The 18,422-nt window shown below is 40.1% G+C and overlaps 1 protein-coding gene across 1 annotated transcript in view; it reads left to right on the top strand.

The window, feature by feature from the left end:
• The window catches only part of LOC147476474 (uncharacterized), a 29,786-nt gene extending 12,281 nt beyond the window's left edge, over positions 1-17,505 (top strand). The window contains exons 5-14 of the mRNA XM_086584673.1: positions 8,146-8,215; positions 8,960-9,054; positions 10,565-10,851; positions 11,029-13,025; positions 13,110-13,206; positions 13,315-13,413; positions 13,643-13,711; positions 13,833-14,043; positions 14,446-14,555; positions 14,632-17,505. Coding sequence (XP_086440799.1) covers positions 14,019-14,043; positions 14,446-14,555; positions 14,632-14,976 — 480 coding nt within the window. The 5' untranslated portion in view covers positions 8,146-8,215; positions 8,960-9,054; positions 10,565-10,851; ... (3 more) ...; positions 13,643-13,711; positions 13,833-14,018 and the 3' untranslated portion in view covers positions 14,977-17,505. The remainder of the gene's footprint in view (positions 1-8,145; positions 8,216-8,959; positions 9,055-10,564; positions 10,852-11,028; positions 13,026-13,109; positions 13,207-13,314; positions 13,414-13,642; positions 13,712-13,832; positions 14,044-14,445; positions 14,556-14,631) is intronic.
• The last annotated feature ends 917 nt before the right edge of the window (positions 17,506-18,422 follow it).

Raw genomic sequence — 18,422 nt, 5'->3', positions numbered from 1 at the left:
ATAGACAACATTATTATGAAGCACCATGGAGCACACCTAGGGAAATATAGGGAAAGCCATTTTGTGCATATCACCAGGTCCGGAATCACGCCACCAATGAATGCTTTGCGTTGCAATGGTTAGTAGAGAGAATGATTGGGAGAGGGAAGTTGAAGGAGTTCATCAAGGAGGTGCAGCCGGTCAAAAGAGTGCCGGCCACGGCTAGGATCCTGGGTACGATTAATGTTATTTTTAGTGGAGAAACGCTGGGGAGGAATGCCCACAGAGATAAGGTGCGGAGGACAGCCAGTCTGCAGCAGATAAATGAGGTTCTGAGTAGTCCAAGGCCTGTTCCAACTTCAAGGGCCAGCAAGGGAAATGACAGGATAGAGTTCACTTCGAGGGATTTGGAGTCAGTGACCTCTCCTCACGAGGATGTCGCTGGTGATCACAATCGTGATGGGTAATTACATGGTAAAAAAGGGTCCTAATAGACTGTGTAAGCTCAGTGGACCTGTTATTCAAGGGCGCGATGGAAGAGATGGGCATTGAAAGTAAGTAGATGAAGCTCCCTCAAACTAACTTGTTAGGCTGCAACGATAGCATAACGGAGCCGTTAGGGGAATTGGTACTACCGGTGACTGCAGGGTCGGTGATAGTTTTTACCCGTTTTATGATAGTAGATACCAACTCGCAATACAACGCGATCTTGGGCAGAAAATGGATTCACGAGATGAAGGCCATCCCATCCACTTATTATCAAGTGATCCGCTTCCCGACTAATGGGGGAACATATGAGATAAGGGGTGATCAAGTCGTGGCGCAAAACATCCAACAGGTGACCGCAAAAGGGTTAGTCCGCACACCAGAGAAATAGGCATCGGAAAAGGATAATAAGACAGCATAGCAATTACAGACCGTGGCCTACGAGAAGGAGTTGCTCGTCGGGGCCAAGACAATGGATGAGATTGAGGTAGTAAATATAGGGGTCGCGGAGGAGGAGAAGTTTGTGAATGTGGGGACAAGTTTGTCAGAGGATTGGAAAGTGACTTGATTGCCTTGTTGACTGAGAACAGCGATGTGTTTGCATGGACAATCGAGGATTTAGCAGGACTAGATCCAGAGTTCACGTGCCACAGATTGCATATGAGGGAAGGTGCCCGACCGGTCCAGCAGAAGATGAGGGGTGTGAAACCGCAGTATGCGCAAGGAATTCGGGATAAGGTAAAGAAGTTGAAGGACGCTGGAATCATCCACGAATGCAAGTTTACTAAATGGCTGTCAAACGTGGTAGCGGTCCCCAAAAAGAACGGGAAAGTAAGGATGTGCATGGATTTTACAGACGTCAACAAGGAGTGGCTGAATGATTGCTACCCCATGTTGCGAATAGATGAGTTGGTGGACCGAACCGCGGAATTCAAGATTTTTTCGTTCATGGACGCATCGATGGGCTATAATCAGGTGGTGATGTACGACCCTGACCAAGAGAAGACCGCATTCATAGTGGAGGGGGGAACGTACTGTTATACCAGAATGCCTTTTGGGCTAAAGAATGTTTGGGCAACATTTCAGAGAGTGGGGGAGAAGATGTTCGAAAGCAAAATCAGAAAGAGAATAGAAATCTATATAGATGACATGGTAGAGAAAAGTATGATTGGGGAGGAGCATCTGGTGGGGCTAAGTGAAACATTATCTATATTGCAAAGACACAAACTGATGCTGAACCCAGAGAAGTGCACATTCGGGGTGACATCTAGAAGGTTTTTGGGATACATTGTCACATACCATGGAATATAAGCAAAACCAGACCAGATAAGGGCACTGTTGGAAATGCTGTCTCCGCAGAATGTGAAAGAGGTGCAGGGATTGGCCGGGAGGGTCGTGGCTCTCAATAGATTCATATCAAAGTCCTCGGATAAAAGCCGACCTTTGTACCTACTCTTGAGGAGGATGACCAACTTTCAATGGACTATGGCCTACAAAATGGCGTTCTAGGAGTTGAAAGAGTATTTGGGAAAGGCCCCGATCTTGTCGCGCCCAGGGCAGGGGGAGAAGCTATATTTGTACTTGGGGATATCAGAGTATGCAATCAGTTCAGTGCTGATAAGGGTAGTGGACAAGGCAGAGAGGCCGGTGTACTTCCAGAGCAAGATTATGTTAGACGCCGAAACAAGATACAATAGAATTGAGAAGTTTGCCTTGGCTTTGATCTTTTCGGCGCTGAAATTGAAGCCGTATTTTAATGCTCACTCGGTGGTAGTGGTGACCAACTTGCCGCTGAGTGAGCAAGAGCTTCAGCAAATTTTCATTGACATACTTGCCATGAAAATGATATCAAATTTCCTCTATTTGATTTGTGTTTATTCGTTTGTATTTGGATTAGGCCAAAGACAGCGAACGATGAGGTCCGAATTCAATTTGGGGGCTAAACTGATCTACCCCCAACATCTCCATATTCAACTTGGGAGCAAACTGAGCTGCCACCAATATCTCCATGGGGGTGAGCCCTCCACGGACGATGAGGTCCGAATTCAACTTGGGGGCTAAACTGATCTGCCCCCAACATCTCCATATTCAACTTGGGGGCCAGCTGAGTTTCCCCACAACATCTCCATGGCAGCGTGGGGGTGAGCCCTTCGAACGATGAGGTCCGAATTCAACTTGGGGGCAAGCTGAGTTGCCCCCAACATCTCCATGGCAGGGGGGGGGTGAGCCCTTCGCAGACGATGAAGTCTGAATTCAACTTGGGGGCTAAACTGGTCTACCCCAACATCTCCATATTCAACTTGGGGGCAAGTTGAGTTGCCCCCAACATCTCCATGGCAGCGGGGGGAGGGGTGGGTGAACCCTTTGTGGACAACGAGGTCCGAATTCAACTTGGGGGCAAATAGAGTTGCCCCCAACATCTCCATATTCAACTTGGGGGAAAACTGAGCTGCCCCACCATCTCCATATTCAACTTAGGGGCAAACTAAGCTGCCCCCAACATCTCCATGACAGCGGAAGGGATGAGCCCTTCGCGGATGATGAAGTCCAAATTCAACTTGGGGGCAAACTAAGCGGCCCCCAACATCTCCATGGCAGCGGAAGGGATGAGCCCTTCGTGGACGACAAGGTCCCAACTCAACTTGGGGGCAAACTGTGATGCCCCAACATTTCCATATTCAACTGGGGGAAGGGGGGCAAACTGAGCTGCCCCCAAATAGCTTTAGCAGCAGCTAGAGAAATAGTATGGTAGGATGAATGTGTATGATAGGTAAGTGCTGGCCTGATGCGAAGAACTTATGTAATATGAGTGAGTTGCAATACACTAAGCTAAAAACGATTCATAGATCAGAAAGCATATCCAAAACAATTGTTTGATAGGAACCATTTTTGTCGTAACCTGCTGGGAGTACCCAGAAATATAGGCCCAAAAGGGTATTACAAAAAACACATGAGTAGGTCGCAGAGCAATCTAATTGGTAGAAAAACACAGGAGGGATCTTCACTTCGGGTCTTCGGACACATCCTTTGATGGCTGCACCCCATCCCCCTCCGCAGTGGCTTCATCAACATCAATGGGGGAGGTCGCCACCCCAGGCTGGATAGTGGCTTCTGGCTCAGGTGGTTAGGATGGGGCTGCAAAGTCTGGAATGACAGGGACTAGAGACTAGGCGGGGAGGAGACGACCGACTGCTGTAAGGGCTTCTAGCTGTTGTTTCAGCTCCCTGTCAATCTTCTTGGAGGCTAAGGCCTTGAAGTGTTCATCGCCGTCCTTCAGTGACTGTTCTAGTGCAGCCTTAGTGGCGACCCTATCTGCCTCCCTCTGACTCTCCATCTTGGAGGTGACTCCCGCCATATAGTCCTTGTGGGCTTGTTCAGCACACTGTAGATTTTTGTAATGTTGAAGCGCTGAGATGTGGGCCTCATCTCGCTCCTTTTCCAGTAGCTCATACTTTGCCTTCCACCCATCGGGGTCGTGGATCTCCGTCTTCACAGAATCCAACGCGTCCAGAGTGTTGGTGAGACTGCGGATGACGTAGCCAACATCAAGGCTCAGCTGGAAATTTGAGCTAAGTTGAGAAAGTTAACAGTTAGAAGGGGAAAAGAAAGAAAGGGGAGAGGGACGCACTCTTTCCCAGCCGGTGTATATCGCAGCCCTGTGGGAGGCAAAGGAGCCAGAATCTCCATAGGCTTGATCCCGGGGAAGGTGGGAGTTGAAGAATAATGATGCGGCCACCGCGAGATTATCCATAGTAGAGTTGCGGGTGGTGACATCCCGATCCCTGGCTTTAAATTGTGGGTGCCAAATTTCTACCGGCCCAACAGGAACTGTCTCCTTCCCAGGGCGACATGATGGAGCCATGGGCTGCGGTGAACTCGGCCGCGATCCATCGGCCGAGGTGGTGGTGGCGGCGACTCTAGCTTTTTTCGCAGGAGGGCCCTTGGCGGCCGCATCGGCGGGCCCACCACCATTAGAGTCACTATCCCAAAGTTTGAGCTTGGATACATCCATGGTAGCGGTAGCGGCTGTGGGCTGGCAAAGTTGTATTCCCAATCAGCGATGGAGGAGTATGACCTTAGGATGTTATTGGGCGTGGTGGAGGAAGTGCTAGATGGGGTGTACGTGTTGTAGTGGTGGCGGCCCTTCGAGAAAGTGCTTGTGAATGAGAGATTTTGGTGGTATACCCAAATGATCGATGAATTGGGTGTTTCACTTTACGGCGTTTTGGGGGAGAATGTTTGGGTTTCCTTTCTTTGGGCGGCGGCAGTAGGTATAGAGGGCCGTGGTACTTGCTGATGACTTTGAGTGAGGGGTCAATGAGGAGCAGACTTCCCTTGTCAGGATCGATGCCGAGAATGTCACACTAACTGCTTCCTAGTTTGCGAAGCTTGTTAAAGATCTCGGAGGAAACTCCAATGTATATTTGGGACTGCGAATCCGGAGTCTAACCTGAAACATAGAGGAGTAGATATGTTAATATAGGGATCCTCAAAAAGTCAAATATAGCAACCAGCCACACTCACCGCTTTCAAGAAAATGGAAGTGCCTCAAGGAGAGGTCAGGAGGTAGATCCGCGGAAAGGAAGTTCCCCGACACATATAGGGGGTAGTGGTGCCATACTTTATCGGAGGTAGTGATGCGGAGAATGAAGGACTTCTTCTGCAGACGCACACAGAAGGATTGATATCCTATGCTCCCAAGTTTGGTGCTCTTCTTTATGAAGTAGTGGGCGGTGATGTCATGCAGGCGAATCTGCGGAGTATTTGATTTGTTGTAATAGTTTGTCGCATACATGATTCGCTAGAAGTTGCCGATGCCTTGACACGGTGGTATGTTGAAGTGGTTGCAAACTTCAACATCCAATAGAGACAAGGGGAATCGCAGTCTAGCCGCTATTTGCACCATTGTGGCTACTAAAAACCCTAGTCGCGGTGGGACTAGGTGGGGAAAGTTGGTGATGCAGGGCACATGTTCTAAGATTACATCTCTGGGAATACCATAGGCAGCTTGGACCGCAGTAAGGTTAGGTTTGTGGTAATAGGAAGGCGGAGGTGGAAGCACTGGTGGTCTTCCAGAGGTTGAGGGGGCCGCGGATGGATGATGTGGTTCAGGTACAGGCGACTCTAACCGTTAGACGGATGGGCTGGTAGATCCAAAATCCACGGACTGACTGATGGATTCTAGGGACGATGACCCAGATCTAGTTGATCTGGTAGCGGATGAACTGCCCGAATCAAGATCAGACATGATGGGAACAAGAAGATGGAAGAAAAGGGGAACCTAGTTAATGGATGGCCCTCAAAAGAGAGGGTGATGAGAGAAATAATAAAACACAAATAAAGGAAAAAGAAGAAAAACAAAAGAGCGAGGAAAAGCGCGATCGATGGAAATGCACTTTAAACGGAAGGAAAAGGAGAGTCACAAACCTGATTAGTATCAAGCAACTGCTGAGAGTAGTGCGATGGTGGAACGAGGGCCAAACACAAAGGGAGCTGCACTGGAGAGGAGGAGAAAAGGTTAGGGATGTCCATCTTGCCCGAAACCCGCCCAAAAGCCAAACAAAATACCCGCACCGAACCCTGCCCAAACCCAACAAAACCTGAACCCAAACCCGAATTGAAATACATAGGGTAGGGTTTGGTCACACTCTCTAAACCTGGACCGACTCGAGCCCGACCCGATAATTTAGCCCTAAACCCGTTAAAAGGGCTAAAAAACTCGAAACCGAACCCGAACCGAAATCGAACCCCAAATCCAGTTTCAATTGCATACTACTAATCTCATATAAAAGAATGAATTAGATAAATATTTGGATTATGATCTCATTCATGTTTACAATGATGAGTTATTTAATATATTGGATTATGAGAAAATTTATGTCGGGATTTCCAATTTTTTTAGTAATTGCACGTGATCATGTGTCTATAGTTCATTCTAAGTCTATCTATTTTTAAATCATATCAAATAATTATGTCCGAGTATATGTGATAATTATTTCCAAGTTCATTAGAAGTTTTATTTTGTTTGAAGGATTGGTGGATAGCCGAAGAGGAATAAAATATAGATATATATTTCAAATAAAATTTCTTATTGTCTTCTTTCTTCATTTATACCGGGCTTTATCCTACTCGAAACCCAAACCCGAGCCCGATGGGTACCCGAAATATAGGGTTAGGGTAGGGTTTGGTCACACTTCTCAACAAAATACCCGACTTCGAACCTGACTCGCTGAAAACCGGTCTGGGTTCGGATAACCCGATACCCATTCAAAACCTAAAAAGTCGGGTTCGGGTACCCGTTTGGACATCCCTAGAAAATGTTGAGCGTGCGCAAAGGATGAAAAAGAAAGCAGTGAGTAAATGAGAATGAATGGGAAGAGTTTTGGAATAGGGAAGGTGAAGGATTGCGTGAGGAGTCTTTTGGGCAGGATACTAAGAGACAAGGGCAAAAGGGGAAAGAAAAAACACATGGATGGGAGAAAGGACCATACGAAAGAGGACACCTTTCTGCATGAAAACCGAAAAGACAAGGGTGGTTATGCATGCATCGAGGCACACGTGCCCAAGGACACGTGTTCATAGACTCAGAGTCCAAGGCAGAAGCGTGATCAGGGATGTTAGAGGAAATAATGAGTTGGAACTGAATGAAAGACCCCAGATAGGACAACTCTTCTCATGGCTAGCTGGTGAGTCTCAGCCTGCGGACCCCTAGAGATCCGAGGGCCGAGAGGGGGCATCTGTATTAGCCAATTTTATTATCAATGAGATGCCATGACCTAGGGCTTGAAGTGGAATAAGGAGAGGAGAACGCGAAACACCGAAGCAAGTCCGTGGCACTCTAGAAGAATGTGGGCCACATAAAGACTAGGGACCTAGATGGTGTCAGGGTCAAACCGAAGGCATGATAAGAAAGAAGGGATGGGATGTACAAGAATCGGGCTGCGGAACCCTAGAGGGATAGGTGGGGAAAAGTTGACCGTGAGATAGAAGGCAGATCAACGGATGGAAAAAAGAGAGGGAGGATATAAAAAGGAACAGTGAATCTAAAGGAGAGGAGGAGAAAAAAGAAAAGAAAAGAGGAGGGAGGTTAGAGAAAAGAGAGAGACAAAGGAAGCCATTAGGGATATTTGTGGTTGGCACAAAAACCTCTGACATTTTGGTTATTTACTTAAGTTAGTCCTTACTATTTTGCTTACTTGATTGTCATTATGGAAGATCAGTTGATGTCTCACTCAATTGATCAATTATTAGTTGATTGTCGAAAGGGATATAAGTTGTTATCTTCTAAGTTCTAACAAAGGATTGTGAACCCTCCAATATTTTTCCTCTGATTTCACAATTATATTACTAAAAAAAAATTGGATACTGAAATTCGCTTTTCATAATTGTTACACAAGTTCGTTCCTGCTATGTCACTTACTTGATTGTCAGAAAGGAAGGTCGATTGATGTCTTGGTCTTTTGTTTTTGAAAAATAAATAAATGAAAATAAAATTTATGAATTTGGATTCTCAATTATTTCAAGCATTGACAGCTTGCGGCAACTTAAGCCGTTCAATGTGCTTATATTATTGTGTGTGTGGTGATAACACCAAATTGGGTCAGCTGTTAAAGGCTCATTTATTTTGGGTTTGATTTCTCTTCTAACTTATTTGTCAGCCCCTCCTACGTTTTTTTATAGAAGGAATGCGAAAGCTTCTCAGACAAGTATGCCGGAGCAAGTTCGAGCAAACAAGGTGACTGCAGTCGAGGTAATCATATAATTTTTTTTTATTTATCAAAGTATGTATATTTCTAGACTAATGTTAAATGAGGTTAAAGTATGCATCATCCCTACTAATTCACTTCTTCTTCCTTGAATTCATGTTTAAAAGAAAAATAACCAAGCTTATAAAAGGAGCATGCAACACCCATAACAATGTTGGTATGCTTCCAACACCCAATGCGCTGAATGAGATTAGGAGTTATTTGTGTCTGAATTATTGAAACTGAACAAAGAGACTCTAATTGTAATTTTGTCACAATACTCTCGAGCTTCATAGTCAAAGTAATTCTGATTTTGACAAAACGTTGACTCTGGAAAAGAGACGTCCACTAAATTCTCAAGGGTTATTCTCCTCCTTTCGTTTTTTTGGATTTTTCTCATAACTCAATTTCTTCCTATTTCGTTTTTCTATTTTTCTTGATTTATTTTGTGAAATGAACTCCTTTCAAGTACACACACTAGGTAATATAACTGTCATCTTCACCGAGTTATTCTAAACTTGCTCACTCAATTTAATCAATTATTTTCAACTTGGGGCTTCCCCAGTTTAAGTTTATGTTTTTTTTTTTTCTTTTTTATGCAATTTTTATTATTTTCATTCCGAAAGTTCACATAAGCTCATTGAGTTTGCATTGTTACCTTATACTAAATATTCATTAGATAATCATTGATTATTCATACGAAAAAAATCTGCAGTTCCTCACTAATATTTGTTTTTTGTCGCTTCCAGTGAATTAGGTTCAGAAGCACGTTACAGATCTTTCCCAAATTGTTTTCATCTCTTGAAGTAGAAGTTTATCTCCTTCCAGTTTGGGATTATTGTCAGTGAGTCGGCCTCGCTTTTGCACTTGCTATTATCTTGCTTGAATTTTATATTATACGGATAAATTTGGTCGATTAGAATGTCGATTACAATGACTCAAATATAATCTATTCAAATAAAAATTAAAACTATTTGAAGGAGTGCATGTGTTTGCTTACTAATCCTAAGAAGCCACTAACTTTGTGAGTGCCCAAACACGGAGGGGATTTAAAAGGTTTGGCCTGTGTGGGGATTATTATTTTATAGCCAACGGTTGGGATTTGATCTAACGGTGGATAAATCAATGGTTACAATGCAACCAAATAGGATTAGGAATTAATTTTGAGTTTTAATTGTGAAAATGAATAAAAAACCTTTCGTTCTCCAAAGCTCACAAAAGCCCTCCAGTGCTCGAAGTTGTCAATGAAGAAAAAAAACAATCTTACTTCTTCACGTTAAAATGTCGTATGATACAACGGTCGATTTTGCAAGTCAATTTCTAATTTCTCTAAAAGGTTTCATCAATTGAGGTCCTTTTTATTTTCAATTTCCAGTCAATTGTTTATATCTTCATTCTTATTTTTCTCCCAAGTTTATGTAATGGTCGTGTGAACAGTACATTTTGAATTGGCCAACAATTCTAATTGTTGTTTCTTTATAGAAGTGTGATGATATTCTTTCTTTAGTACCAATATGATGGCATTGAGATTTGGTATTTGCGAGTTAAGCCAAATGATTTCTTAACTTCAATACTACCTGTTTATTTTCTTATCGTGCACTGATTTTCAGTCCATAATCTTGGGGAGAAGCTTCTTAACATGGGTATAAACGTATTTACGCCAATTTAAAGGGATCATAGTGTTTCAATTAAGATTCTGCATTTAGTTCAGAAAGTCCATAGCCTTCTACAAGTATGAGTTTGTGGATTGAGATATGGCTTTATAATTGAATCTTAACATTATTCCTTTTGCCATTTTCTTGTAGGCTACTTTCATGTTTTCCTTCTCTTTCTTTTTGAAATAATTGTTAGATAAGCAGCCCCCACCCCCTCATTTTCGTGTAGGACTATATGATGTGATTTATTCAAATTGCTCAAAGTTTTACTGCCCACCCTATCATAAACTCTCTATTATATTTGAAATAATATGTTTTTGATAGGTTGTTTTTGGTTTGTTTACTCTAATTGGAATTATAAATTTACTCATACTAAAAATGGACATATATTTGAGCATTATGAATCTTCTACTACTAATGATCACAAGGGGTGAAGACTGAACTAGCTTAGATCATGTACTCCTTACTTGAAGAGGGCTTGGGCATAAAATTGAGGATACATGAGATTACGTATCAAATAATCCTGATACTTAAAGGACCTCATATTATATTGTAATGTATATACCATTCTCATTATTCTTAGATGCCTTGGGATTTAGTTATGAGAAAAAGTCCAAACAAGAAAAGTATTCACAAGTTTAGAGTAAATTTTAACTTCATAACATATGTAAAATGATGAATACTTTAGAGATAATCCAGGGGTAGTATGCTGGGGGTGTATTGCTCAGAAGTCAGAACAATTTCTTTTACTGAGGGGGTTGGTGTAGACAGTAGCTATGAACTCATTGTGCGACCCTTATCAAAGGGGCTGGTGAGGCCAAATGAATTGGAATGGAATTTTATTGTGTTGAGTCTAATTCTGCCGAAGTAGAAAAAAGGCATTCCAAGCAAACAAGGTGAACTAGAAGGTTAGATCAGAATGGATGTATGCAAAGCCAAAGCTAAAGGAACATCCATCGCCAAAGGAACTGCACATTGGTGGGAAGGTAAGCCTGGATTCCTATACAGGTGGAGTCACTTATTATAGATTTTTTAATATTATAAGAGTTAAAACTAACAAAGCTTTCTCTTAAAAGTCCTTGGAAGTTAGTATAGATTAACACTATGTAACTTGCTACCTTTTTGCTACTAATACAAGCTTCCTTTTTTTTGAGTTCGGGCAGGGCTGATAATGTAGAGTAGCATTAAGCTTCGAGATTCCTAACACGTGGAGAACTCAAAAGTGAAGGCATTAGATGTAGAGTCTTAAAACCAGCTAAAAGACCACCTAGAAAAGACCACAGGTAAGGTGACTGTTGAAATATCTTTTATTATTGAGTTATTTGCTTTAGGATGAATCTCACACGTATCTAGGTCTCATTTCTTAATTTCTCTTCCTAGTCAATTTCTGGATTCCAGTTATAACTGTGAAGCCTGATCTTATATTGTTGCTGACTTTTATCAAGTAAATTAAAACTATGATTCGATATCAATTTCAGTTTTATGGTTGAATTGATTCGAAATTGAGTCGTTTTGTCGTATAAACTGTCAACATAACATATATGGGCCATATTCTGTAAAACTTCGTTTAGTTGAAATTATCCGTGATACAACTTTTTTTATCAACAAAACCCTATCCTATTTTGGCATATGTATAGTCATCATGGTACAACAGAACGCAACAGAAATGCATTGGGCAAGGATGCTGGAGCAGATTTGCGCATGGGTAGCTTAGGAATGTACTTGATGTATGTTAATACTCAATCCTTAATTTTTTTTCTCCAGATATAGATTTTTCTTTAGCTCAATTCATCAGTTAAGTATTTTATGCTTTTTGATGTATGAGTGTGGGAATGCAACTTTAATTAATTATCAATGCCTCAACATTGGAATTTCGTTATGACCTTAGGATATACTGCTAATCTACACCGTTTACATTCTAGGTGTGTGGAAGGCACAACATCTTGTTGCCAAATGCACATTCAATGTAAACAATTTATGAGGCTCTGGGTGCAAGCCAAATGGTGTGCATACCTAGATCAATATGTAGTTTTAACTATATTCTGATGGATATCTTACTTTTATACAAAAAAAAGATTGATGAAAATGTACACACGCAGACTGTCAACTAGGGGTCATTAAGTGATTAAGGTAATACATTATTACTTTTTTGACATTATGTCAGAAAAAATGATAACTCAGTTCAGGTTTTTTTTTTTGCTTCAAAATCATGGAGAGTTGTACTAAAGCCTTCCCACCTTGCTGTTGTAATGAAGTCTGCAATCTTATGGATACCTTTTAAAACATGCATAGAGAGTCCAATCCAGGTGCAAGTGACCCTTACACTCACCAGTGACCATATGGATTAGGTGTTCTAAGACCTTATTGGAGTTCTTTTATGTTGAAACGTGTTTCCGCCTCACTTTCCCATATAATTAGTTGCCCCTGACTTTAATAGGTCTGCTATGACAATATCTCCCACAACTTTCTCCTTACTTTGGTGAGCTAATGGACATCACGATGGCTTGGTTGCTGGCGATAAAGAAAAAATCAAGTTGAAGCAATATTAGTATTTCATAATTATAATTCTCTGTAAACAATTTTTTTTTTACTTGGGTGACCCACTTTGTGGTTTTTACCAGTTATGGATCAGCCTTTAATAGATGATATATCTCTAATATAGCTTTGCACACTAACTGACTTGAGCAGTAAGCAACTGTGTTCAATGCGTCGGTTTGTTTATTTGGTGGAGACTCCTCTTCAATATCAGTTATCACAGATAGTTTAGACGGTCATCAGACTTCACGAATACATTAATTTATCAAATCTTCTTTTCCATTATTACAAGAAATGCATGTGTAATTTTAAATCACATTCTCTAAGATATCTCTTTATAAAATCCGTGCCGAAGGCACTGGTAGTAACTAGTCAACTTAACAAAACAGGGATGTTTTCTGACTCGCGTCTGGGATTCGATTTGAGGGGGTATAAATCAAGGGTTATAATTGCCTCCATGTGAGATTAGTGCAATACATCAAATTCTTAAATGTGAAACCATTGGTGTCCAAACCTTTCGTTCTTAATTGGGACCTAGGTGAAAAACTTCAAAACCTTTTGGGTTCTCCCTCCACCTCTCAGTGCTTCGACCAAGTGCAAATTTTTAATTGAAGGTCTCTTCAAGGTGCACATCTCTTCTTCCTCTTTGTTCATTTTTTTTAAAAATATTTTGGTTTAAGTCGTATGATAAAACAACTTAAACACACAGATAATACACCATGCAAAAATCATGAAAACCGAAAGATATTTGACTCAAACTCAAGATGAAGAAGACTGTGATGTCGGGGTCAAGCAGCCAATTTAAGGTGAGAATTTTTGTTGTACCAGTTGATCTTGTAGAGGTTTGTACTTGATTTATTTTCCCCCAATGTCAAAGTTTAGTAATATTTATTGCGGACTTCTTGCTTTGGAAGGTTGAGGGATACTATGAGATTATTAAAGAGCCAATGGATTTCATGACTATGAAAGAAAAAATAGAGCAAGGAGCTTACAAATCTCTTGAACAGTTTGAGGTTTGTCCATTTTTTTTTCTTAGTTTCAAATATGCTTATGATTTTGTAGAATCAGTGTCTTAGTAGCCCACTCGGCGTGATTAACATAAATTCTAAGATCTTTACCCTATGCCTCGATTATTAGTCCAATCCTGTGATATCTAATTAGTGAAGCATGAGTCAGTTTCCATATTTGAGTTTATGGGAGCATAGTTGGACTGTGATTGATTAATTATTTGAATACTTACAGCATGACGTTTTCTTGATATTTGAGAATGCGATGCTTTTCAATGCTCAAAACACCATCTTTTATAGACAGGTGAGCTCTTCAAATCATCAGTGCTTGCTTTACTATTTAGTCTCAACAGTTTTCAGTCATTTTTGAGAGAGAATGTTGCCTAAAATACCTGCTTACCTTCATTACGAAAAGATGCGATGAGTTTTTCAGGCTCAAGCTATAGATGAACTGGCTAAGCAGGTGGTTCGAACCCTCAAAACGAATCCTGGAAACCTTGAGCATGAATTCTTGACGAAAAAAAAGACTTGGCAGAAAGCCCAAATTTGAAACCTGAAGTTTAAATTCTACATTGCAAACTGAGCTTAATACAGGAGGTAGACTGAGTAGAATGACTTCCAATGTCGCATCAAACGGTAAGCCACATTCTTGATATGGTGATTCAAATTTCATCCATGCATATGCTTAAAATTTATCCACGCAACACTTCAAGTACGTCTTATATACTGTTAATTTACTAACTAAAAGTTATATTTGTACAAAAGACTGGCTGCTAAAATTTTGGCACAACATACTTTTTTGGTGTAACTCTATGACTATCTGCATCTGCCATATGTAGATTCCTAGAGAAAAAGTATGCATAGTAATTAGTATGTAGGGTGCAAGTTGAACCATTCAACTGATATTGTATCAAACGTAAAATACCTTTTTTGTTTTTATGTGATCAATGTAATATACTAAAATGCCGTTAGATTTGTCATATAAATTTGACCATGGGATTTGCTATTCTCTCTTCTTTTCCTTAATTTTTTTTCCAGGAACTAGAGAAGGACAACCGCGTTCAAGTTACAGGACTTTTAAATCTTTCCTAAATGAAACCGAGTCATTAATTTTAGAGGAAGCCACTTGCTCCAAATCTATTGTGCATGTAAGTCTTCATTATCACTGAGAAAAAAATTTAGTTCCTAAAAGTTTATGGTGATTACATTCTTGAGACTCTACAGATTGACAAAGGAGGGATGGGCGGCTATGGATACAAGGAGAGCCTGCTGTGGTTTGTGAAAGGTCTGGGTCCGACAGCTAAGAAAGTTGCTCAGCAGAAAATTCAGGAATGTATAATTCCACCCCCTAACACTGACTTTCAAGAAACATATCACAAGGCCAGACGCCCTCAACCTACAACAGATTTGAACTTTCCGGGTGATGATGTGCAGTTGGAATCTGACGGCGGTTATGTAGCAATGATGGTGGATGCCAACAAGCCCGATGCTCAGGTATTGCATGCAAAGTTAGCTTCTCAGGCAAGGCCTCTGGAATTGAGTGATTCCTCAACGAGAGAAGGCAAGTAGCTATGGAGTCGTTTTGACTCAGCAGGCAAGTAACTCTATTCAAGAAAGGAGACCAACTAGCTCTATCCAGGAAATGAGACAACCAAGCTTGGTGTCCTTACATGGAGAAAGTCCTCGAGCAAGCCGAAACTATGCATCAATCACTTTTCCACGGGCAGGACTACTCACGGAAGGACGCGGGGCAAATCAGGTCCTGCCCGGTTTTGGCAACTATCTAAACAGAGCCAGCTCTTCTCAGGCGGTTCCATTCCTAGCCATGAGTTGGATTAGGAGTCTACATATTCTTAATTGTTAAAAAACCCTTCGTGTCTCCAAACTTGGAAATATCTTCGTGAAACCCATTGGTTTTCTTTTCGTTCTCTCCTCCCGTCCCCCTGCCCCCAAAATAAAACACACTTCAGTTCTCGACCAAGAAGAAATGGATTCCCTTTGAAGTCCGTTTTGTGTACAGGGATCTCTCTCTCCATTATGTGTGCGTTGGTATATTTCGTACTACAGATCTTCGTCGAGCTTTACTACTCGCAACTGGGAAAAGGTATACATCTCATTATGTCAAAATCTTAATCTTATTCTCTCTACTCTGTCTACCCATTGGATGCTTCTCTTATTTTAGTATCTTCTTCTACTTCTGATCAACTACTAAAGCTATTTTAAGTTTCTGTCAAAAACCATTTATTTGTATTATTTCTTCATTCAATTTCTCCAATTTGCTTAATCATCTTATTATGTTTATTTTTATTTTATTTTTTCTTTTGTGTGTTTGTGTGTGTTTGCAAATTCAATCATATTATTCTGCAAAGTTTAATAGTTTTCCTAATTTACATTACCAGTTGATATCAAGGGTGGATTGGAAGGTGATTTGATTATCCAATCTTTTCGGTTCTTTCTTGGGTCTCTATGGTTCTATCCCCTTACAATGTCTTTAGTCTTCTAAAATGAAATTTATCCTTAGCAAGATTGATTTGACTTACATCAAGCGCCTCAATATACACACCATGTTATTTACTTTGTAAGGAACGTTCAAAGTCGTTGTCATGTAAGTTGACTTGACTTTTTCTTTGATGGGAATAACACTTGAAATAGAACTATACAACTACTACTTATAAACCAAAGTATCCCCATGAGTTTTGGATATAGCTTTGTGTGGATTGATCAACTAAACTAGCCAAACCTTTGTATAAAGTAGCACTGAGTTGCTATTGATTGAGATGTAGTTAAGTTTTGCCAGAGGTGTAAGCTGCTCCATGCAGTGAACCAAAAAGGTATAATAGAACATGCCTAAATTACTTGGAAAAAATAGATACACATGTTTCTTTAATTGCAACTCTTCATTTGTTAGTTGGGTACTAGGACCTCTACTCTCTATGTAGTGGAAGGAGTGAGTGGTGATATTTAAGTTTTTCATTATCTGTACATATCCTCATATATATAAGCCCAAACCCATTTAAACTATGTTTTTTTTAATGTATATATGGCTGTTGTGACATGAGAAAAGGAGATGCGAGAATAAGGAATATGGTCAAGTCAACAAATCTTCTAGCATGTGTAGTACCTTATATTCTAAACTACAATCCAAAGTACGTAAATCATACTGAGATAACATACTTGACTTATATAGAGAATTAGCTAGAGTTGTAAATGACGAATCGTGTGCTGATATGATCATTCATTGATACGTGGTATCTATACTTTTAGTTCTTTCTTTTGTTATTTATTCCCACCTTTACATTCAAATGCTATTGTAGAACTACCAAATTGGTTCGTCTGGGCCATGGGTCTAAGCATCAGGGTTATTATAAATCATGCATGTTCATATAGCTTTGTAAACTTTGCCACATATTCATTTCTTTACAAGCTATAATCTATTATGAATGAAAACCACAAGCATAGTCTATCATGCATGTTCACATTGCTTTATAAACTTTGGCTGCCGTCTCTCATGGATGAGCTTTTGTAGGCTGCGAGCCTTAATTTCTAAGTTTTTATGCGTACTGTGTTTTGAAAGTAAATTATGCATATCTTCTCAATCAGACCATTAGCACAGTTGACGAGGTTTTTTGTTCCCTGTTTGAATGTAATTGTTAAGTAGTAGATACAGTCATATTTTAGATGTTCCTAATCTTATTAATGAGTCTATCTGTCTATGTCATCTTTTTTACTTACACCGCACTTCACTTCTCTTAAATGTTTTCATTTGGTTTGATGGTTATTAGATTCATTATCTGATGATGCTAAATGGATGAATGTTTTTTGCACCTTACTGTTAAATGTACATGTTCCATTGCTTATTTGATTCAATTATCCAGACCCTTGGTATTAAATCTTGATTACTATTACTTTCTTTGATTTTACGGGATCGTGATTTTTGTAATAGAGGAATGGTTTCTTCTCCTTTTCCATTCATTGGTCTGCGTCTTATTTTATTCTATTTTTTTGTTTAACTCTTTGCTGATTTTTTGAAGAGGAGTGGGTAATTAGTGATTTTGTAAAGTTGGTTATTTGACTCTTTGTTTATCTAACACAATTCAACTTTTCCTAGCTTGACATTTCAATTAAAAGTTATGATAGCCATCATGGAACAACAAATAGATGTAGAAAATGATCGCACTAAAGTACGGAAACAAGTTCGAACTTAAATTGTGATTGAAGCCTCAGGTATGCAAAGTTGGTTTTCTTTTGTTCCCGGAAGTTTGGTGCAGATTTCTTGTTACATTTTCAATCTCTGATTTCCATGATATGCATCTTAGAGTGTCACAGGTTGATATGCAGATACCCTTTGTAGCTTTAAACTTTGTGCATGATAAACCACCATATCCATGATTTTTTTTTTTTCCTGTTTAGCTATCTAGGAGTATTTACTAACCTTTAGCTTTTTACATATTGCGACCAAGCTTAAATGTAGTCAAAAACATACTAGGATCCAAAATTTTCAGTTCATTTTCTGTCAATACACCCTAGAATCCAAATCTTGTGCAATTGGTTATAGTCATGTCATGGATGGTCTTCATATGCAGATTAACAACTCAGCTTCAGTAAAATGAGTCCTTGGCTAATACTTCGGTGCCATCGCTCAGACACTTGACGTCACGAATTGAACCTCCCTACTTATCATATCTCTTGCTCTCATCTAACGGTTTATTGCTAATAGAATATGTTGTCATAGGATTCCATCGTATTCGGGTACTTTGATTTTTCTTTTTCTGGGGTTCCCGAATCTTAGACTAGGTATATTACCCTAAAAGTTATAATCACCAATTTGTGAGTCTGTGCGATATGGTAAAGGGATCTGTATGGCCGATTTGTGAGTCTTGTAATTGCAACTGTTTTAAGTATTTGGACATTTTATAGTTGAACGGTCGGTAATAAACACCTTTCTTAGTGGATTTTATATAGGAACTGCCTCCGTGAGCCTTAACTATTTGTGATTATCTTACCATTATTTGGAC

The sequence above is a fragment of the Coptis chinensis genome, chromosome 9, assembly GCF_015680905.1.
Source record: "Coptis chinensis isolate HL-2020 chromosome 9, ASM1568090v1, whole genome shotgun sequence".
Taxonomy (NCBI): Eukaryota; Viridiplantae; Streptophyta; class Magnoliopsida; order Ranunculales; family Ranunculaceae; genus Coptis; species Coptis chinensis.
The sequence above is the reverse complement of the archived record's forward strand: the minus strand, read 5'-3'. Positions and strand labels throughout refer to the sequence as shown.